The following is a 22,870-nucleotide window of genomic DNA, read 5'->3' as shown; positions in this document are numbered from 1 at the left end:
TGAGTACAGGTCTTTTACCTCCTTGGTTAAATTTCTTCCCAGGTACTTTATTTTGTTGTTGTTGTTGTTGTTGCTATAGTAAGTGAGATTTCTTCTCTTAATTTCTGTTTCTGATATTTCATGGTTGGTATACAAAAATGCCATCGACTCGTATCCCACTACTTTGTCAAAATCACTTTCTAGGTCGAGTAGTTTTTTGGTGGAACCTGTGGGGTTCTCTATGTGCACTATCATGTTCTCTGTGAAAAATGGCAGTTTTACTTCCTCTTTCCAATTTGGATGCCTTTTATTTTTTCTTCTTGTCTAACCGCTGTGGCTAGAAGTCCCAGTACTATGTTGAATAAGAGTGATGAAGCAGACTCCCTTGTCTTGTTCCTGGTCTTAAGGGAAACACTTTCAGCTTCTGCCCATTGAGTATGTTGCAATAGGCTTTTCATATATGGCCTTTATCATGAGAAGTCTGCTTCCCTCTATTCCCACTTTGCTGAGTTTTTTTTTATCGTAAATGGGTGCTGGACTTTATCAAATGCTTCTTCGGCATCTGTTGATATGATCATATGGTTTTATTCTTTATTTTGTTTATGTAGTTTTGTTTATGTTAATTGATTTGTGAATATTGTACCATCCTTGCGTCTTTGGGATGAATCCCACTTGATCATGGCTGTGATCTTTTTAATGTATTACTGGATCCAGCTTGCCAGTATTTTGTTGAGGATTTTAGCATCTATGTTCATCAGAGATATTAGCCTATAATTTTCTTTGTTGTGTCTTTACCTGGTTTGGGGATTAGGATAATACTGGCCTTGTAAAAAGAATTTGGTAAAGAATCATCTTAAAGTGAAAGGAAAATTAATCATCATCTGGTTTCTCACTTCTGGCCAAGGTGGAGGCGTAGATAGATATATTTGCCTCCTTGCAAAACCAAAAGAAGGACAACAACAAATTTAAAATAAAAAAATAACCAGAACTGCCAGAAAATCGAACTGTGTGGAAGTCTAACAACCAGGAGTTAAAAAAGAAACATTCATCCAGACTGATAGGAGGTGTATAGATGGGCAGCCAGAGTGAAGAGGACTCCCAGTAAGGTGGAGGCTGGAGGACCAGGGCAGGCAAAGAGGCAGCTAGTGGAGCAGGCGGTCCCACATATTTTGCATGCAGATGAACCAGGAGGAATAACTGGGGAGCAAGACAGACCATGCAACCCAGGGCTCCAGTGCAGGGAAATAAAGCCTCGAAACCTCTGATAGAAAAAAACCTGCAGGGGGTTGAGGCCGCAGGAGAAACTCGCAGCCTCACAGGAGAGTTTGTTGGAGAGACCCACAGGGTTCTAGAACACACCCACCCACCTGGGAATTAGCACCAGAAGGGCCCAATTTGCTTGTGGGTAGTGGAGGAAGTGACTGAAAGCGGCCGAAGGCTGAGCAAGAGGCACTGTTCCCTCTCCTACCCGTCCCCACATACAGCATCACAACCCAGCGAAGTGGTTACCTGGCTCTGGTGAATACCTAAAGCTCCGCCCCTTACTATGTAACAGGCATGCCAAGACAAAAAAAAATATGGCCCATATGAAAGAACAGATCGAAGTTCCAGAAAAAATACAACTAAGCAACAAAGAGATAGTCACTTATCAGATGCACAGTTCATCCCAAGATTAAAGATAAGGAGACAATCTTAAAAGCAGCAAGAGAAAAGGAGACAGTTACCTACAAAGGAGTTCCCATAAGACTGTTAGCTGATTTCTCAAAAGAAACCTTGCAGGCAAGAAGGGGCTGGAAAGAAGTATTCCAAGTCATGAAAGGCAAGGACCTCCGTCCAAGATTGCTCTATCCAGCAAAGCTTTCATTTAGAATGGAAGGGCAGATAAAGTGCTTCCCAGAGAAGGTCAAGTTAAAGGAGTTCATCCTTACCAAGCCCTTATTCTATGAAATGTTAAAGTGATTTATCTAAGAGATTGAAGAAGATAAAAAATACGAACAGTAAAATGACAATAAACTTACAACTATCCACAACCAAACCTAAAAAAACAAAAACTAAGCAAAGATCTAGAACAGGAACAGATTCACAGAAATAGAGATCACATGGAGGGTTATCAGTGGGGAGTTGGGGGAGAGGGAGGTAAAGGTATAGAGAATAAGAAGCATAAATAGTAGGTACAAAATAGACGGGGAGGTTAGGAGTAGTATGGGAAATGGAGAAGCCAAAGAACTTATATGTATGACCCATGGACATGAACTAAGGTGGGGGAATGATAGTGGCAGGTAGGGTACACGGGAGAGGGAAATAAAGGGGAGGGGAAAAAAGGGACAAGTGTAATAGCATAATCAATAAAATATATATATTTTTAAATGATCATATGGTTTCTTCAGTCAATAAACACACTCAAACCAGACTCTCAGGTTCCAAAATGGAAGTTTCTGAGATTCTTTATGAAGTTTTAGAGACACAGTGATATAAATGATACAAAACAATAGTATAAAACTCGGTGGAACCTCAGGCTTTCTCTCTTGAACACATCAACGCTGCATGAATCACTTACTGCCTTGTTACAGCAGTTGCCCTCCATTGTGTGCTGTGGAACCAAGCTTTAAGAAAAAAGAGCTTTTGGTTGCTGTTCGGTCTTTTAAACATACAGGTTTAAGGCGAGAACAATATTATACTGTCTGCTGCTTTCTGATGAACAGCATTTTAGGAGTGTTCTACTTCAGACTTAATATGATCCCTTAATCCACAAAATGTGTCCATAGTAAATAAAAGTATTTTTTAACAAGATAATGATCACTTTTCTAAGGTCTTGTTACTCTAAAGAATAATTGAATTTAAATGAAATTAGTCACAACTGATATACAAATAATTTATCTTCAGAGCTCTTTGAAGTTACATTTTTTCATTTAGAAACAGTGTGTTTTGAACCTTCACTTTGTTCATGTGATTTTGAATGGAACCTACTTTCGGTTAGGTGTTTTGTCTTTTCTATTACAGGTATCCTCGGTATTTACAGTGTTTATCTGCTCCTAAACTTGTTTGTCCTGCCCACCCCGAATGCAATAGTAGTGCAAAAAAAGAAAAATTAAAAACATCTTCATACACTGGAGAAAAAAGTTATATTTTCTTTATAACCCCGAGAAAAGGAAGAGGTGAAAAGATTAAAACACTTTCAACAATATAACCTAATGCATATATCTAAAATGTATTTTCTAGATAAATAGTTTTTAGAAAAAGAGTTTGGGAGTCTTCCTTCTTGAAATTTTTGGAATAGTTTGAGAAGGATAGGTGTTAGTTCTTCGAGTGTTCGGTAAGATTTCGCCTGCGAAGCCATCTGGTCCAGGGCTTTTTGTGTGCCAGTTTTTCATTACTGCTTCACTTTCACTGGTTGTCACTGGTCTGTTCACGTTTTCTGCTTCTTCCTGATTTAGTTTTGGAAGATCGTATGTGTCTAGAAATTTATCCATCTTACCCAGGTTGTCAAACTTCTTGGCATATAGTTGTTCGTGGTAATTTCTTACAATCCTTTGTATTTCTGTGGAATCGGTTGTTACTTCTCTTTCGTTTTTTATTTTACTTATTTGGGTCCATTCTCTTTTTTTCCTATGAGTCTGGTTAATGGTTTGCCAATTTTGTGTATCTATTCAAAGAACCAGCTCCTGGACACATTGATCCTTTGAATTTGAGGGGTGGGGGTGTCTCTACGTCGTGTGATTCTGCTCTGATCTTAATGACTTCCTTCTGCTCACTCTGGGTTTTGTTGGTGATTGTTCCTGTATTTCTTTAGATGTAGGGTTAGGTTGTTTATTTGAGGTTTTTCTCTCTCGGGTAGGCCTGTACAGCTCTGAACTTCCCTCTCAGGACTGCCTTCTCTTGTGCCTCACAGCTCTTGTGTTGTGTGTTCATTTTCATTGGTTTCCAGATAGTTTTTGATTTCTCATTGATCCCATTTTTAACCCATTCATTATTTAGTAACATGTTATTCAGCCTCCTAGTATTTGAATGTTTTGAGTTTTTTTCCTTGAGATTAATTTGTAGTTTCAAGCCATTGTGATTTGAGAAGATGCTAGATATAATTTCATTTTTCTTGAATTCATTAAGGCTTGTTTTGTGTCCTACCTTGTAGTCTGTCTTGGAAAATGATCATGTGTGTTTAAGAATGTATATTTTGTTTCTTTGGGGTGAAATGTTCTGTAAATATCAATTAAGTGCATTTGATCTAGACTGTCCTTCAGTGCTGCAAATCCTTGTTGATTTTTTGTTCGGAAGACCTGTCCATTGTTGACAGTGAGATGTTAAAATTCCCTACGATGAATGTGTTGCCTTATCTCTTTCTTTAAGTCCTCCAAGATTTACTTTATATATTTAGGAACTCCTATACTGAGTGCATATATATTTACAACAGTTTTATCCTCTCGTTGGACTACTCCCTTAAGTATTAGGTAGTGACCTTCTTTGTCTCTGATTCTGTCCTTTGTTTTGCAGTCTATTTTGTCTTATATAAGTATCACTTTTTTCCATTTGCATGGAATATTTTTTTCCAACCCTTCACTTTCAGCCTGTGTACATCTTTTGTTTTGAGGCAAGTCTCTTGTAGTCAGCATACATGCGGGTCATGTTTTCTTATCCATTCAGCTACCTTATGTCTTTTGATCGGAGCGTTTAATCCATTTACATTTAAGGTTATTAATGTTAGGTACTTATTCATTGCCATATTTTCCCTTTGTACCTGTGTTCCTCTCTCTCTCACTCTCTCTTCTTCTTAAAGCAGTCCCTTTAACATCTCTTGCAATGCTGGCTTGATGGAAACATACTCTTGTAGCCTTCTTTTGTCTGGGAAGCTCTTAATTTCTCCTTCTATTTTAAAGGAGACCCTTGCTGGGTAGAGTATTTTGGTTAGGGGTCCTTGTTTTTCATTACTTGGAATATGTTATGTTGGTCCCTTCTGGCTTGTAGTGTTTCTGTTGCGAAATCAGCTGATAGCCTTATTGGAGCTTCCTTGTGTGTTACTAGCTGTTTTTTCCCTTGCTGCCTTGAAGAGTCTCTCTTTGTCTTTAAATCTTGCCATTTTAATTTTAATGTGTCTTTGAGTGGGCCTCTTTGAGTTCATCTTGATTGGACCTTCATGCTTCCTGGACTTGCGTAACTTTTTCTCTCACCAAGTCAGGGAATTGTCCTCTCATTATCTTTTCAAACAGATTTCCTAGCCCTTGCTCCCTTTCTTCTCCTTCTGGTATCCCTACGAAGTGAACATTTTTACATTTCATGTTGTCCCAAAGCTCCCTTAAATTATCCTTGTTTTTTTTTAGTCTTTTTTCATTTTGTTGTTCTGACTGGGTGTTTGCTTCTACCTTGTTTTCCAACTAGCTGATTTCAGTCTTCTGCTTTGTCTAGCCTGCTTTTAATTCCTTCTAGTGTGTTCTTCATTTCAGATACTGCATTCTTCATTCCAATGGATTCTTATTCAAGTCTTCTAAGTCCTTTTTTCATGCTAATGTCATTCCCACTAAGTTCCTTGAGCATTCTCTTAACCGTTAGTTTGAACTCTATGTCTGATAAATTGCTTACCTCAATTTCATTTAGCTCTTTCTCTGGGGATTCCTCCTTTTCTTTCATTTGATGGTTTTTTGTTTCCCCATTTTAGTTGTCTCTTTGTGTCTGTTTCTGTGTGTTAGATGGCTCTGCTTTGATCCTCCGTTCTGTGGAGTGGTTTTATGTGTTAGGAGTCCTGTGGGACCCAGTGGTGCAGACTCCTTGATCTCCCGTGTGGATGCTCTAGGAATGCCCTTCGTGTGGGGTGTGTGGACTCTCCTCTTGTATTTGGGTCCTGATTGTTATTGGCCCGTGTGTTGGTGGGAATTCCCGTCCGGCTGGCGAAGAGGCTCAACCCTGACCACATGTCATATGCTCTTGCATAGGTGCTGGCAGAAAAAAGCAAAGCAGCACAAAAACTACACCAAAATGAGCAACCCTCCTCAGCTACAAGAACAGTATTGACAACAAGAGAGCAAAGAATAGTAAAAGTGGAAAGACAAATGGACTAGGAGAGAAAGGGGTAGAGGAAAAATAGCATGAGAAGACTAAAGAAAAGAAAAGCAAATATGAGAGATGAGAGGGGAGAGAACTACTGTGTTTTGCCATGTTATGCATACCCATAATTTGTGTGCATTGTACACGATATTTTTGTGCCCCTTATTGTGCCCACAGTAAGCAATCATTATACCCATGTGCCATGCACATCTTTATTTTTCCCTCAAAAATTTGGCTAAAAAAGTGTGCATTAAACATAGCAAAATACAGTAATACTAGTGATGAATTGAAAGGGGAAAACAGGGAAGAGGAACACAGCAAAGGTAACAAAAATAATGAAAGAAGAAGGGAACAATGGAGTAATCAAAGATAATAGTAGAATAGGAGATATGAAAGAAAAATTAGAACACCAAAAATGAAAGAAAAAGAAAAATACATGAAAAATAATAAAAGGGCTATGAAAAAGAAAACTAGCTAAGATAATGAAGAAAGAGCCGAGTGGACTCGTCTCGGCAGAGTTCAGATCTTGCCTGCGGGTTTCTCCCTTTGGAAACTGCTCTGAGGTCTGAGTCTGCTGTAAACTAACGCCAGGTCCCGTCCACGTCTGGCCCTCACCTGCTTTACTGAAGCTGCAAGCGACCCACAGTTCGTGACTGAGTCCTTCAGGCTTGGCTGCTCCGTGGTGGGCCACGCTACTCTGCAAACCTGGCTTTTATCGGCACTGGGTCCTGGGGTATGTCAGCAAACACCCCAAGTCACCGGAGGATCCCCCTCTGCCTACCTCTGCCTGCTGACCTGCTGTCAGTCTCACACTATTTGCTGACCCGACTACTTCTTAGAGGGCTTCTGGCAGAAACAGAGGGCGTGGTTCCCGGATCTCCAATGGCAGGTGCCTTTCAGACTTCAGGGAAGATGGTAAATGTGTTCCCCTTCCCCTGACCAAAAGGAGTTGAGTTACTAATGTTTGAAAATAGCTACTATGTGGTTCATAGAGTAACGCAGTACTGCTATGTAAATTAACATCCCTGCAGACTCCAAAATAAACGTTGATGAGACCCACATCCTATTGAGAAACCCTATTACGGAATCCTTTGTAGGTCAGGGTTTGCTTGTCACTGTTTTCATGGTTATGCGCCACTCAGAAGCCCTAGGATTTTGTTTCCCTCTCTCACACTCCAGTCTTCTCCCTTTTTCCATTGCCCTTAAAACTATAGTGGCCCACTATTCTTCAGCTTTTTTGCGTATTGTAAAATGGAGAGATGAGGAAGTGTCATCTCTTCGGGCAGGTAATTTTCCTTTAAAGCATCCACAATGGCTGAGCAGTTTATCATTTCTTCTTCATTAATCACTTTGACACTTTATCTCAAGTTAATCTATGAAGCTAAACATGAAATTTTTTAAACTTTTTTAAAAGATTTTATTTTTAGAGAGAGGGAGAGGAGAAAGGCAGGGAAAGAAATACCAATGCCTCTCATGTGCCCCCCACTGGGGCCCTGGCCCGCAACTCAGGCATGTGGCCTGGCTGGGAATTGAACCGGTGACCCTTTGGTTCGCAGGCCAGCACTCAACCGAGGTTACACAACTAGTGGCAGGGCTAAATCCCAGGCCTCCTAAGTTCTTGGTGAGAGTCCTTTCTATCATGTGCAGCTAGAGTTTAACTACACAGTCTCATTCAGCCAGACTCAATGCTATTCGATTGACTTTTCAAGACTGAGGAGTTGAACTGGCCATGTGATGTTTAGAAAAGCGTTAAAACTATAAATGGAGTTAATGGTGCTGTGCCCCGTATCCAGCTCCACACAACAAAATGCTGACTAGTGTAGGATTTCTAAATACCTGGTGACACGTGAACGTGAAATATTGTCAGCAGTGCAGGATAGAAAGAATTCGTGTTGTGATTGATGAACATACAGGATTACATGTTACACTGCATGCGCTGAGACTTTGAGAGCTTTCTAAAGACAGTATTTTCTGCAAGATAGATATTTGAACTTGAATTGAGCCTGGGGATATATCTCTGTTTTGAGATGAAAAGTTTGTTTAAAGAAGAAATGCGGATTATGCCCTCAAACTGATTAGGTAGATGGTAGAAGATTTGAAGAAACTCCTTTTTGGAGAGAGAGCAAAAGAAGGATTTCTGTGTCACTGCTCAAGCCCCCAATTGTAGTCAATGTGTGTAAATACAGTAAATGATCGAGGGATGCTCCTCTCCCCCCGATACTCCTTTGCCTTTGGTCTTTTTTTAAAGTATCTGTTTGAACGGAAATCAGGGTATGCTGCTTCTCAGAACTGGGGACCCTCCAAAGAATGTGTACATTTTTCTTTTTAAATAAAAATGACTACAGAATCTTTTTAAAAATTTGCTTCCTTTCTGAAGTGCTACAATAAACAGGCAGCGTGCTCCTGCTGAGGAGGAAGAGTAGCAAGTGTGTTCCTCAGTGGATGACCAGGTGACAGTGATCTATGAGCCCAGTGTTGCAAGACCGAGTCTTCCACTGTCAGCTCCTCTGTCTCATAGAATGACAGTGATCCATTTAGGGGTGATTTTATTTTTTGTTTTCTTAACCCTTTAAGACTAGAAATACAATAGTAGATTTAGTATGTAGAACTTTTGGCTGACGTTTTTGAACAAAAAACTCTTCCTTGATCCATAACCCCTTAATAAAGTTCATTTTGGAAGGCCTTATAGCCTGAATATCGGGCCTTAAATGAGGTCTGTTAAAACAGAATCTTGTCATTGAAATGTTGGTTTTGCTTTTACTAGGTCAGACCAAAGATTTTCTCAAACCTTTATCTCTGCCTTGCCAGCGATCATGAGTGAGTGCTGCCTGAGTTGTAACCGTCACATGACACCCACTGAAAAGTCAGGTAAACCCACAGTTTACCAGGCCGATTGTATGTTACTCTCCCGACCGTGGGTAAAACCAGGTGTCTCGGCCTACTTTGTGAGCCACTTACTGAGCTGCTTTGTGAGTCTTGGCTGCAAACCTCCACAGAAAGTAGGGGGAAAATTATTTTTTGGTGTATTCTTTTCTAGATAAGGTGCAGGGTATAGCGGAAAGAGCAAGCTTTGATGTTAGACAGAGTTAGGTTTGCAAACTGGTAGCCCTGGGCTGCCCTCCTCTCCTTTTTTAAAAAAATGTCTTAGATACTCAGCCTACTGTAAGGGTTAGCGTGAGGACCAGAGATAATACACATAAAGTGCTTAGCATGTAGACAGCCTTAAGAAACGGTCACTGCCATTATCACTGTCACTCAGCACAAGATTACAAAGACACTTTCTGGAGACTTCATTATAACCCTCTATTCCTAACCAGTCACCTTCTCATCAGTCCTTCCTTACACATCATAAGCCTGGTTATGAAAGTGTGTGTGTGTTAAATTGTATTATTTGCTTTCTTCTTTCAGATCTGTAAGAGCAAAGCTAAAGAATCTCAGCAGTATTACCACAGCTTGGCTGTTCGGCAGAGTCTGGCTGTCCATTTTAACATCCAGCAGGACTGTGGTCATTTCCTTGCTGAAGTCCCTGTGCGTCTGCTTCCCTGGAAGGATCCTGATGCCCCTGAAGAGGAAGAGGATGAAATGCAAGAGAATGAAGAAGAAACGAAAGGAGAGAGCGATGGGAAGAGCCCAGAGTCCTGCTCTGAAACAGAGTCACCCTGGAAAGCAAGCCAGGGAGTCATTTGCAAGAAGCAGAGAAGTCACGTTGTGGTCATCACCAGAGAGGTCCCCCGCCTCACCATGGCGGACTTCGTGAAAGGCTCTCTGGCCCGGCACGGGAAGAGCCCAGACGTGTACGAGAGGCAAGTGTGTCTGCTGCTCCTGCAGCTGTGCTCCGGCCTCGAGCACCTCAAACCCTACCACGTTACTCACTGCGATCTGCGTCTGGAGAACCTGCTGCTTGTCCACCACCAGCCCCGAGGAACCACCCACGGCCTTGGGCCTGCAGAGCCCAGTCCCAGCTCATCTTGCCTCACGAGGCTTCTGGTGAGCAACTTCTCTCAGGCCAAGCAGAAGAGCCACCTGGTAGACCCTGAGGTCCTCCGGGACCAGTCCCGCCTTGCCCCAGAGATCATAACAGCCACCCAATATAAGAAGTGTGACGAGTTCCAGACGGGCATCCTCATCTATGAGATGCTGCACCTGCCCAACCCCTTCGAGGAGAGCCCGGAGCTGAAGGAGAAGGAGTACACTCGAGCAGACCTGCCTCGAATCCCACTCCGTTCCCCCTATTCCTGGGGCCTTCAGCAGCTGGCCAGCTGCCTCCTGAACCCCAACCCTTCGGAGCGGATCCTCATCTCAGATGCGAAGGGCGTCCTGCAGTGTCTGCTCTGGGGACCCCGGGAAGATCTCTTTCAGACTTTCAACACCACCCCCAGCCCAGCACAGAGGAGCAGCCTGCTCCAGAACTGGCTGGACATCAAGCGGACAGTGCTGATGATAAAGTTTGCCGAGAAGTCCCTGGACAGGGAGGGCGGGGTCAGCCTCGAGGATTGGCTTTGTGCCCAGTATCTGGCTTTTGCCACTCCAGACTCCCTCAGTTGTATCGTGAAGATCCTGCAGCACCGTTAATGTGTCCTGGTTGCTGCTTTTACTTCACCTTCACCCACACCCTTCCCCGTCCCAGGACTCACAGAATTCAAGGAAAGAAGAGAGACAAAGTGTTCATCCCTGTTCACAAACAAGCGAGTCTACTCAGAGAGGCCATCCTCAGCTCCAAATCATGTGAGAAGCTGAGTCTGTCTTAACCTCACAGAAATTCAACTGCACAAACATTCATTTGCCTCCCATTGGGACACCTTTCACCCTAATTGTCCCACAGATTCAGGTAAAGAATGAAAATGAACATTTTTGAAGGGACAGCCCCTTTGTAATGTACTCAGTGACCTATGTCCAGTTCCTCCATAATTCTGAATTCCACCGTTTTCACACCAAGTACTTATTTTTACTAGCAATAGATAGATTTAACCAATTCTTACATCATCCACTAAGCTCTCACAACACACTCTCTCCCTGTTACCAGGCAGACCTGCCCTCCTTACTGTCCACCCGGTTTTGTTCCCGGGACTCTATTCCTTGTTTCAGCAGATAGTGGAAGTACGCGGAGAGGTCCCGTCCTTGGGCCAGGGGCCCGTTTTCATTTCTGTTGTCAGTAACTGGTGTACTGCATGGCGGGGAGCCCCAACGATCTCCCCTCTGCCACTGCCCCATTTTCCTTCGCCTCGACTCTGTCCCCACTCGCCAGTGAAGTCTGTGCTTTTTGGCCTCTTGTGGCATATTGCAGAGCTGACCCAAGGTGGTGTCAGCCGTTCCTCAGCAGGGCGGAATGCACTTCAGGTCTTACAGACAGCTGGTGGTACAGAAGGAGATGCTTTTCCTGCACGCGTAGTTCTCTAGGGACCATCGGGGGAACGGTGTTTAAAGCACCACTGTTGATTACTGTCCGAGTGGGCAACCAGGGCTGGTGGTGCTCACATCTCAGTTTTTTCCCCAAGCAGTAACTGGCCAGCTCTCTCCTATCAATAGCCAGTATTAGCTAGTCTACCAAATGCGGCAGGTAACTGTCCTAGTGAAACGGCTGTCAGGCGAGGTCTGGGAGCTCCTCGGAGGGCGCCGTGCAGGCGGCTATTACAATGGCCGGCAGCAGGCGGAGGGGCGAAGGCCACAGATAGGACTACTGACCTTTGCTGGAGAAACCCCCTCTCAGGTGCCCTGGGGCATCGCTCCTTATGACTCTGAAGCGGCTCTGGAGGGCAGCTCACGGGGGATTTCATTGCTGAGGTCAGTGGCCAAAAGCTGTCTCACTGTGCATGGGGTCTGTGCTTCTTTCCTATGGATATATGTGCAATTTTTTAATGTATTTTTAAGCCGTGTATTACAGTGTTTATGTTGCAACTTCACCTGAAGCAAGATCTATAACAACCCTCCCCTTCCTCCCTTGGCACATATTTGCGCTAAAAGACAAGTGTTCCTTCCATGGGGGGGTGTGAATGTGTGTGTGCTTATTTTATTCAAAACTGTGAGTATCTGTTTACTTAAATCTTGCTATCCCAAAAGTCACTCAGTGTGAGTGTCCGTACACATTTGTGCCTGTGTGTGCACACGCGGGCTGGAAGCAGAGAGGCCGGGCCCGTTGGGGAGCCACTGTGGCAGGTGCGAGGCGTGTTCTCTGCACCTAGTTAGTGCAGGAGCCCCGGGGACTCCTGTCTCCCAGCGCAGGGCTTCTTACAGTCAGGACTAGCTTTGGAGTGCTACTCAGGTAGCACGCAAGTGACCTTTGGAAATTTCTTAGTTTTTAACATTTTTAACAGCCTTTCATGTGATTCATCTATATCAAAGAGGATCAATAACAGAAACGAATGTATTTTATTGTACTTCTTTTTTTTTTTTTTAAGAGAATGGGATGTGTGAGGCTGCATTTGGACTCTGTCCCTGTCCTCCCAGCCAGCAGTACAGGACTCCCAAAGGAGAGAGGTGGGTGGCCCACAGAGAGTGCCTCCGCCAGCCAGAGCGCAGAGCTCTGCCCTGACGGCGGCCACGGAGTGGGTGTGCCACTGCAGGCCAGCGGCCCACTGTCTCTCAGTGTCCTGTGGCCCCAGGGCCGTGACTTGCCTAATTACACACCGAAGCAGCACACAGACCGCTGACCGCGTCAGCTAGCACATTCCCTTGCCAGCCTTCCCCCCGCACGCCCGCTTCTGAGTGGTTTGCGTGTTGCGACCGTCTCTTTCTCAGTGTCACTTTCGTGCCTTGCCCGTGTAAATTTACATGTTGACTATTTAATGGGGTTTTACACTTAATGGTCCCTCCATTTGTTCCCTGAGTATTCTCTTTGTTCCTTCCTCCCTTCCCTCCTCCCTTCCCTCCTCCCTTCCCTCCTCCTTTCCTTCCTTCCTCCCTCCCTTCCTTCCTTTCCTTCCTTCCTTTTTTTCTTTTCTGTTTTGACCTGGACCAGTCTTCTTCATTTTAACTCTAATATTATAAACACAGGCACCCTCTACCACCATTATGTTATATAGCACTGGAAACCAGGCATCCTTCATATCAGATGTTTGGTGGTATTTTTATATTCAGATTTGTTAAGGGTAAAAGAGAAATGCCAACTAGTCATAGACAGGCTGCAGGCTTCCCAGAGACAGGGATTATATTAATTTTTCTCTGAGTGATGGCCGAAGAATGTAAGAGAGAGAGGGAAGGTGGTGTTACAGGTTAGAGCCAGATGGACAAAATGACTTATGTGTGGACAAGAAGTGCTCATCATTGGATCCTCAGAATATTTTCCACAATAATGAAATTTAGTCAATCTAGTATTTCAAAAAAATATATATATATACATATGTGTATATATACATATATATATATATATATATATATATATATCCATCCATTTCCATTTTAATTGTAGTAGGAACTTTGAATTCGTCAACTAAAAAGAAGCCCTGCTCTTAGACAAAGACAGGCATATACGTGTGGGTTTGGACTATGACTAGCGTAGCACTTTAAGTTTTCTCAAGTAACTTCGAGTTACTGTCTTTAATATTGATTGGAGTTTTTTTTTTTCTTTTCTTTTCTGTTGAAGTCTGTACTGTAGTTTTTTACATTTATCTTGAGACTTTGAACAATTATGCCTCTGTTGGGACTTTTCCTTAAGACACATGAGCAGGAAGGACAATGTCTCTGACACATCTGGGTGTCAGAGAAATGGGACAATGGCTGGAGCAGCCAAGACCGACACTAAATGTCTGGGAGCCCCTCGGTGGAGTGACAACCTGGGCCTGGAAGGAAGAGGATCAAATGCTCCCTCCACCAAGAGAACCAGGAACCAGAGCTCCCCCTTGCTAGCCTGACAAGAGCCCCTGGGTGTGTGCAGAGTAACGCAGTGCCAGACACTAGCTCATGAAGAGCAACAGGAGGGTGGGAAAAGAGCAGTTGTAACCTGTGGAGTCAACAATAAAAGAATAATGAATGAGGTCCACCAACCCCAAGGCCAAGTTAGGAGTGGAAGCAGGAGTATGGCAGTGGGTTTCAAGTTTTGCCCTCTGAAGATGAACTGGGGGAGGCACACAGAACAGGGCACAGATGGCCGCACTACTGACACTGAGGGGCTAAAAGTAAAATATATTTGCTGGGATTTTAAGAGCCTGAGTAGCATTTCATTGTCAGATTAAGTGGAGGTCAGTTTTGCTTCTAAACTCAAGATAAGTGTGTGACCATATTTCTGGAGCAGAGCTACCTAAAATTGTATTTCAAGTTTTAGCAGTACAAAATTTCCATGAAAGATCTTTGGGGCCTACTAAGTAGTAGGGCATAGAAGGATTGCACTCAGCTCCCCAAATTTTTGTTACCAATACTTTGGTGCTGGGAAGTAACCTGACTTGGTTTTGCTGGTAACCGGCAACCAGGATTTTCCCCCTAGATTTTTACCAGCGAAACTGGGATGGGCTTACGATACTACAACACATTCCAAATAATTCTAGATGTGCAACTAAAGTGTGAACACACTTGACTCCCTAGGCCGGTTCTGACATGTTTTTATTCCCCTCACGACTTGATAAGCATTGGAAATTCTGGCGCACCCCAATGAGTGAATAGCATGGCTGCCCACAGAACCTCACTGAAGCTCACATTCTCAAAGGCCCGAAGTGCTGTGCTGAGACAACGCCAGTGCTTCTCTCGTCGAAGTGCGTACTGAGGTCCAGGTGTCCACGCTTACGTCAGTGCGCAAAGTGGGGCTCCGTGGACCCAGTGATGCACACGAGAAGCAGAGGGGCGCAGTGTGGGACCCCAGACAGCGACTGCACCCGAGGAAGCAAGCCCCCCATCCTGCTGCAGCTGCTGTTGGGCTGGAGCAGAAGCCACGGAGGGAAGCTCACATACAGTCCATGTCAAGGCATTTGGCTAATAAAATAATCCATCCTCAAAAAAGTATCTTTTTATTTTTTCTTAACAAACCCACTTGGTGTGTTAGGGGGAAAGAGGAAAGATGACGACGGTGACAGTGTCGGACCAACAGTCAAGCTCCCAGCATTTAAGGAGAAGGGCTGTTCCCCTCCCCTTGTCGTGACTGTGGCCGTGGCTTACACTGCAGCTTGGGGCCACCTCGCCCTCGTCGTACTGAGGGCCGACTGTGTTTCAAAACCGATGCGGTGGTTTCCATGGGTTTGTTTAGAGAACTCTTGGGAAAATTCTTAACACATTGAAGTGGTTTTTCTAAGCCATTGTACAGAGGTGCTTACAGTCGTCGTGATCGTCACGTGGCATTTTAAGTGCTCAGAGTGTAGAAGGAGGCGCTGTGCAGCCGCTAGGCGCGCCTTCTCTGCAGCTGTTGGAAATCAGAGTCGGGTTGTGCGTCAGCCGCTGCTAGAAGTTTCCCCGCCTAGGTGGGCCGCAGGGGCCTGCGTTCTGGACATCCAGTACGTGGTTCCCATTCAAGCCCCGTGTTTTCTTTACATCAAGAAAGTTTCAGGGAGTCAAAAGAGGTTGGGAATTTTTTAACCTAGCAGAAGTACAGAGTCCTATATTTTGCTACAAATATTATTGTATTGTGGAAAATTCCCTTTGCCCTTACAGAGTATGGAAAGTGTGTGTGTGTGTCTATAGCCATGATAACTTGAGTGTTGAACCAGCCCTAGGCTTTAGGGTAGCGTTTCGGAAAGGTACACCATACTGCTTCAGAAAACGTGCTCCGAATACTACCAGCGAGTCCCTTCCACTCCCAGGCGTGAAGAGTGCCGTGTAGTCTGAACCGTGGCATTGCTCATTCCGGTCTCTCTAATTTTTGGTGGCTCTGTCCACTCTTCATGTTCGAGAATGTTTCTACTGCTCTTTCCTGAGGCCTCCCCCTTCTATTTACATATTGTAGAGTCATATGAATCCACCAATGAAAGGTCTCTTTCACCAGGCAGTGCTGCCCTTTGGTTTGCTGTGGTACTTTGCTGTGTTCTCTGTGGCATGTTACTGTGTAAATAAATCCAGTCGAAAATACTCTAAAACCCAGACTAGCACTTATCCTTTCAGTGCCTCCACCAAACTGACACGATGCAGGGGGCTCAGGTGCAGGCGCTGTTCTGTCTGCCCCCTGCTTCCCCCCCCCCCACCCCCTGCCTTCTCAGATACTCATCAGTTGTTCATCTGCACCATGTTTTCCATTGATCTCTGCCTAGTCTGAGGAAGCTCGGCCTGGAAGAAAAAGTGAAAGCCCTCTGCTTTCCCCAGAGCTCCGGAGCCTGCAGGTTTGCTGTGTGAGATTGCTCCCTGGTGGCCGCCCCTGTACAGCCTTCCTGGGTTTGCAGTGTGTGTGTGGAGGCTTGGTTTGCTGGCTGTGGCTGACCCCGGTAGCAATCTCCAGGCAGCGCAGACAGTATGAACATGGACAGGGCCTTGTTGAGCATCGTCTGCTAGAATTCACATGCTTAAGGTACGTGGTCACTCAGAGTCCACACAAAGCCAGACAAGCTAATTAATTCAGAGAGATCACCTGGCTTAGTCAGGAGGCGTCAGCAGTTGGCAGTGGGAGGAACAGCTGCCACGTTATTAAGAGTAAAATGGATGAAAGTGCAAAAATATAAACTCAAAATTTAGACCAGATTGTAGAGCTCTAAGCCCCTTACAGTGGACACTCCAGCCCAGCGTTTCTGCTCCTCTCCACTCTTGCAAGCACTCTGGGCTTTGCAGACATATTATTTAAGGCACATTCCAGAAAAATGATGGCCAGACTCTGAGTTCTGTGTTGCTAAGGAAGTAAAACCCATTACCATGTGGGCCGCAAAGCATTGTCTGTGTTGCCTGGGCGGAAAGGTTAGCAACAGAACCTGAGAGACGGCCCCCAGGGACTCAGGCTCTGCCTGCGGAGGTCTCAGCCTGCTTGCTGGGGTGGAGCTTGGGGACTTGCTCTTCCTAGTTGTGAACACAGTACATTGGCTTCTGGAGGAAAGGAACCAAAGAGAGAGCAGGTGATCATGGCTGAGAGTTCACAGGTTACAGATATGGAGTGCACTGGGCTTGGGTTACTGTCTAATGCTCTACCAGTACAAGTGGCCAACCTGGGGCCCTGGAGGGATGTGGGCCTGCCTGATCAGCCCAGTTCAGAGTGGCTCTACTCAGGCTTCCGAGAAATACAGTTTGAGTTCTTCCAGTGGGGTCATTTTGTACTTCGATATAACTGGAAAGCCTGGAGAGAAATCACCCTATTTCCCATCCATCATTTCACCCAGCATGAGATCCATTCCTGGGAATTCCATCAGTGGCTTCTCTTTGATTCTGGGTGGTCCAGAGGTGATGGACCACTGACATCTGGACAGGAGCTTTGGTTTCCACATGGCTGGAGACTGGCTTCTTCCAAGCCAGGCCACAGAGAATGTGGACCTTTCCTACCTGTAATGCACTGGTAAGAGGAGCTATCTGCAGACCTGGGGCTGTGAGTGTGCACCATCTGCTCCAGGAGCTCTTTGCCTGCTCTCCAAAGCCCAGGGAGTTCTCCCTTTTATGTGATGCTATGCCCTGTGAGGGAAGGGACTTCGTTAGTGCCTTAGGAGCCAAGAACAGCAGTTGCCAGGTCACAGGTTGAAAGACGGGCTCAAGACAATTACAGCTGGAACAAAAATTGGATTTCAGCCCTGGCTGGTGTGGCTCAGTGGATTGAATGCAGGCCTGCAAACCGAAAGGTCACCTGTTCGATTCCTGGTCAGGGCACATGCCTGGGTTGTAAACGTGTGAGAGGCGGTCAATCGATGTTTCTCTCCCTCTCTTTCCCACTCCCTTCCCCTTCCCGTCTCTCTAAAAATAAAAGTTAAATTGGATTTCACACTGGATCGGGGACAGGTGGGAATCAGTTGCCAAGATTGAATTCTCTCAAAGTTGCAAACCTCTGAGTGGAAAAAGGATGCCTGACCTCCTGGAGATTCCATGTAACTCAGCACACGCTCTGGAAGCTGCATGGAATCACCCAGAAGATAGTGATGCTGGTTGCTTGTCTCACCTCAGCTTGAGAATCAGAATGGGGCTGGGAGAGGTGCTGGACTCCTGGGAAATCTGTGAGGGGGTGGGGGCTGCCCGGGGCCACAGGAGTTGAGGGACTGCATCTTTATCAAGGAAGCAGAGCTCTCAGCTTGCTGGGGGTCTGTCACCTCCGCCTATCACTCACCAGCCCACACTTGAGCTGTAGTCCTGGAACCAGGGACTGGAAGTCAGAGACAGAGTAAATCTCTCTCAGCCTGTGGCTGTCTCATTTTCCACTCTCCTCACCCCAAATGCCTTTCCCCTGTACCACACACTACCCAGTGGCCCAGGGGCATGTCTGAAGCCAACCCCACACTACTGCCACAGTCCTTCCAGCCCCAGTGCCCTTGGGCCTGCTGATGCCCCCTAATGCTGGGGACAGACCATGCTCTGCACACCTCCCTCCGGCAGCACCTGCACAGCTGGTAAGTGGTAGGGCTGAGGTTTGAAACTAGTTTGGCTTATTCTTCCCCATCACTTCACAAGCCTTTGTCTGTTGGCCTCTTTTTGTGCCAATAAATAGGTCTAGGTCCTGTAGGCATTCCCTCCAACCATGACAGACTAGGGTGGCCAAGGATGGCTTCCTGATGGTGGCCAAGTGGGGAGGATTCTGCAATGCTTAGCCGCCTGAGCCCAGGCTCCTTGGAGTCCAGCTGGCCAAAGACAGGGCATCAGCTAAGGCAAGGGACACACTGGCCACCTTCAGGAACTTCCCACTCAAGAGATCCTAGAGCAGATTTGCCGCCTCCCATCACACCTTGTGTACACAAAACGTGTGAGGTCTGTCCGGAAAAAGCCCAACCATTGTTAATATAATGAGAATGGTTTGCGCGACATTGATGTAACCTGGCAGCCAAGGAGAGTGGACTGGAATGCGCATGTGTGAACAATGACCACTTCACTACTAGTCACTGGGGCCGGTAGATGCCGTTGAGTGAGCACGTGTACTGTGTGGCCTTCACATTCACAATGACTGATTAGCAAATCTGCATCAAATTTGGTGGTAAGCTTGAACATTCCTCTGCAGAAACTATTCGGATGATTCAGAAGTCCGCACCTATGGGCAAGTGGTGATTGGCAGCTTTGTCACGATAATGAGCCTGCTCATGTATCACATGGCATGCATTTTTTTGCAAAACATTAAATCACCCAGGTGACTCAGCCCCACTACACCCCAGATTTGGTGGCGCCCTGTGACTTCTGTTTTTCCCAAAACTAAAATCACCTTTGAAAGGGAAGACATTTCAAAACATCAGTGAGATAGAGAAAAATATAACAGGGCAACTGATGGCGACTGGGAGAACTGGGTGAGGTCCCAAGGTGCCTGCTTGGAAGGGGACTGAGGTGTCATTGTCATGTGTACAATGTTTCTTGTGTCTTCAGTAAATGTCTGTATTTTTCATAGTGCATAGCTGGATCCTTTAAGGACAGACCTTGTGCATATGACTAAATATGTACAGTACTCCGTAAATGCTTTTCTCACGTAACTCGCTCAAAGGCTGGCCTCACGGACATCACGGCCATAGCACTTCTTAACGGGCAGCTTCCCTCACTGTAAATGGCAGTGTTATATAACATCCATGTATGTAACTTTATTATTTCTGCTTTTCTGGGCATCCAATCACATACTTGTAGGGGTGGCTAGACAAAGATGAGAAACTATAAAATTCTCCAAAAAACTGTGAAAGGAGAGGCATGGAGAGATGAGTCATTAGGCTGGATAGACCATGTTGTCTTCTCAAATATTTTATTCTTTTTAAGATTTTGTTTATTTTTAGACAGAGGGGGAGGGAGGGAGAAAGAGGGAGAGAGACATCAATGTGTGGTTGCCTCTCATGCGCCCCCTACTGGGGACCTGGCCTGCAACCCAGGCCTGTGCCCTGACTGGGAATTGAATCAGTGACCCTTTGGTTCGCAGGCCGGTGCTCAATCCACTGAGCCACACCAGCCAGGGCTTCTCAAATATTTTAATAAAATTTGAGTTAAAAATCTCAATGGGTTTTTGTTTACCTTCTCAAAATAGTTCTCAGAGTCATTCAGAAGAATTAATAGGTAAAAGAACCCCAGAAATTGTTGGAACTGAGAGGCTATTTAAACAGCAGTAAAGCAATGATGCAGGTATTGGGGAGGGGGGATGGTCACTGTAACAGAAAGGTAACTGTCAATGTGTTGCCACCCTTCAAGGCCAGGCAGGTTCATGGCATTCGTGCAGACGGGAAAATATTCACGGAGCCGTTGGGACGTCTGGCACGCCTTTATTCACGGGAGGGCGAGCCACGCACACTGCAAGCTGCGTGTCTATCTGCGTTTCTCATGTGGTGGCCCCTGCTCCCCGGAGTGGCACCATCGTGGCACTTGTCCCCTTGTGTGTCTCTCATCATCATTGCCCCCAGCAGGGAGTCCCTACCTGTTTAAGTACTAGAGGGGAGCAAAGCCAGCAAGATGCCAGAAATTATATAACTAACATAATTCTGCGCATGCGAGCCCACTTCATGCTGTGGGAACAGTTGATCGGACCCAGTCTCAAGGCTATGGGAACACTGCCCCCCCTAGCTACCCAGACACCTGGGTGAGGAAGCCACACTGCCTCCACTTACCCCACAGTCAACAAAAGCTCACTTCTCTCAATCCACTGCCAACAGGAGTCCCCTGTCTAGGGCACAGTGAGAGATGAAGCTTTATTCAAGAGAACAGTTTGCAAACGGGAATCTGTAGCCTCCAGTGGAAACTGAACGTGTGCTCTTCTTATAAAGTTCCCCCACCCCTGCTCCCTGACTGGTTCATTTCCATGTAAATGAGGAATGCAAATAGCACTCCCCTGATTGGTAAGAATTGCACTTTCTGATTAGTTGTTACGGAGCTGCTCTAATTGGTCAGTAAAGATGAAATGAGCATGTAACTGTGCAGTTTAAGTCTCAGCCCATTGGTTGAAATATAACACCAGGAACTCCTCTGTAAGGGTGGGCTCAGCGAAGGATAGTGCAGGCAGCTGGCATCTCCGTCTGGCTTTTTTGAAATGCAGTGCGTGAGAGGCCTTTGTTAGCAAGGGCTCCTAGATACGGGTTAGGATTTGGGGCCCAATCAACCTGAAGGAGTCCTTGGCAGGTGTATTCTTTCTTGGAGTCAACATAACGTAAAAACAAAACTTAGTATCTACAAAAACGTCTGTAAATAGGATAAGGCCACTATGAGGGGTGGAAAGAAAGGCTTAGCCCATAAAAATGTGCTGGGACAATTGGTTAGCTATTTGGAAGGCAATTAATCTGCATACTGTGAAACCAAATAAATCCAAACGAGATCGGAAAGCTCCATGCCCCCAAAGGAAAGAACCCCTAAGAACTAGCCAGGATGCTGAGTCGGTGACTGTTTTGTCTCTTGTTGATACAGGACTTTTCAATTTAAAAAGCAATGGAAGGCACCTGAAAGGAAAGGTCACTAGGTCTGACTACATGAAGATGATAAACCTTCCTGCCACTGAAAACATTAAAAACAAAATTGTAAAGTAAGTAATCAGCCAGGAAGATTATTTCAACAGATATAGCAAACATAGGGTTAAAATTCTTAGTTAGCTTACATAAATCATTAAGAATATAAAATGCCAGGCCCTGACTGGCATGAGCATCATCCCACAAAGCAAAAGGTCACCAGTTCAATTCCCACTCAGGGCGCAAACCTGGGGTGTGGGCCAGTCCCTGGTTGGGACGTGTACAAGAAGCAACCGATTGATGTTGCTCTCAAACATAAATATTCCTCTCCCTCTTTTGCCCTCCCTTTTCCTCTCTCTAAACACAAATAAATAAAATCTTTTTAAAAAAGATTATAAAATGCCAATGGATAGATGAGTAGAGACAAGTCACAGAACAATCCAAATAGTTAAACTGTCTTATTAGAAATAAGAGAAATGAAAAACTCATATGGCATATCTAAAAACCATTTTAATAGTTTTTATGGTTATAGAATTGATGTACGTTTATGGTAGGAAACCTGGACTATAAAACTGACCCACAGGGTCGCCATCCAGAGACGAGCAGAACTAACACTTGCTCTGTGGTCTGCAAGTGTTCCTTCCTCTGCCTTCCTCCTTTTTAAATTGGGCTCATGCTGCCGGCATCCCATTTTCTGCCCATCCAGCTAACCAAGGCCTTTTTGAAGCTTATACTCAATGCTGGTGACAGTGTATGCGGCTCAGACAGTGTAGATACCATTGATCGGGTGGAAAGGGGCTTAATTTATCATGTTCTTTTTCTGAGGCCACAGCGGAGCTGGACTGGGGCAAGGTGTGACCCCAGTGGACCGAGCAGGTGTGGGGACTTTAGATGTCCAAAGTCAAAGCACCAGACTCACAAGGGAGATTTTCAGAAGGACAGACTCTGGAGCACCACCCAAGTTCAATCAGTCAAGACCCCTTCTCCCCAGGGTCCCCCAGTCGTTCTGAGCTTGCCAGGGGCCCCTCTGCCTGAGTCTGGCTGCCTGGGTTTGGGTCCAGGGTCCACCTCTAGGTAACTGTGGCTTCAGCACTCTCTGAGCCTTGGTTTTAACGAAGAGTCCGCCTCACAGAGTCGTCGTGAAGATTAAAGGGTGTAGTTCAGCAAATGCATTCAGCCCATTGCCTGGCAATAGTACGTACTCAAATATTGTTAGCTTAGAAGAACAAACTCCAAATACTCACTGTTTGTTTTTATAACGAAGGAACTCTTAAGAGATTTTGGCTGAACAGAGGTACTGTGAATTCAAATGTTTATTGAATACCTCATGAGTCAGGAAACTAGCTTTTAGATTTTATTTATTTATTTTTAGAGAGGGGGAGGGAGGGAGAAAGAGAGGGAGAGAGACATCAATATGTGGTCGCCCCTTGCATGTC

General features: G+C 45.3%; 1 protein-coding gene across 4 annotated transcripts in view; it reads left to right on the top strand.

The window, feature by feature from the left end:
- Window positions 1–13,089, top strand: part of PEAK1 (pseudopodium enriched atypical kinase 1) — a 196,962-nt gene extending 183,873 nt beyond the window's left edge. For 3 of the 4 annotated variants that reach the window (XM_053929167.2, XM_024557495.4, XM_024557496.4), the window contains one exon: window positions 9,421–13,089. In XM_053929167.2, coding sequence (XP_053785142.1) covers window positions 9,421–10,584 — 1,164 coding nt within the window. In that variant the 3' untranslated portion in view covers window positions 10,585–13,089. The remainder of the gene's footprint in view (window positions 1–9,420) is intronic. The other variant, XR_008427431.2, reaches the window with a different exon arrangement.
- Window positions 13,090–22,870: the final 9,781 nt, after the last annotated feature.

This window comes from Desmodus rotundus, chromosome 7, assembly GCF_022682495.2.
Source record: "Desmodus rotundus isolate HL8 chromosome 7, HLdesRot8A.1, whole genome shotgun sequence".
Taxonomy (NCBI): domain Eukaryota; kingdom Metazoa; phylum Chordata; class Mammalia; order Chiroptera; family Phyllostomidae; genus Desmodus; species Desmodus rotundus.
This window is presented reverse-complemented; position numbering and strand designations above follow the sequence as displayed.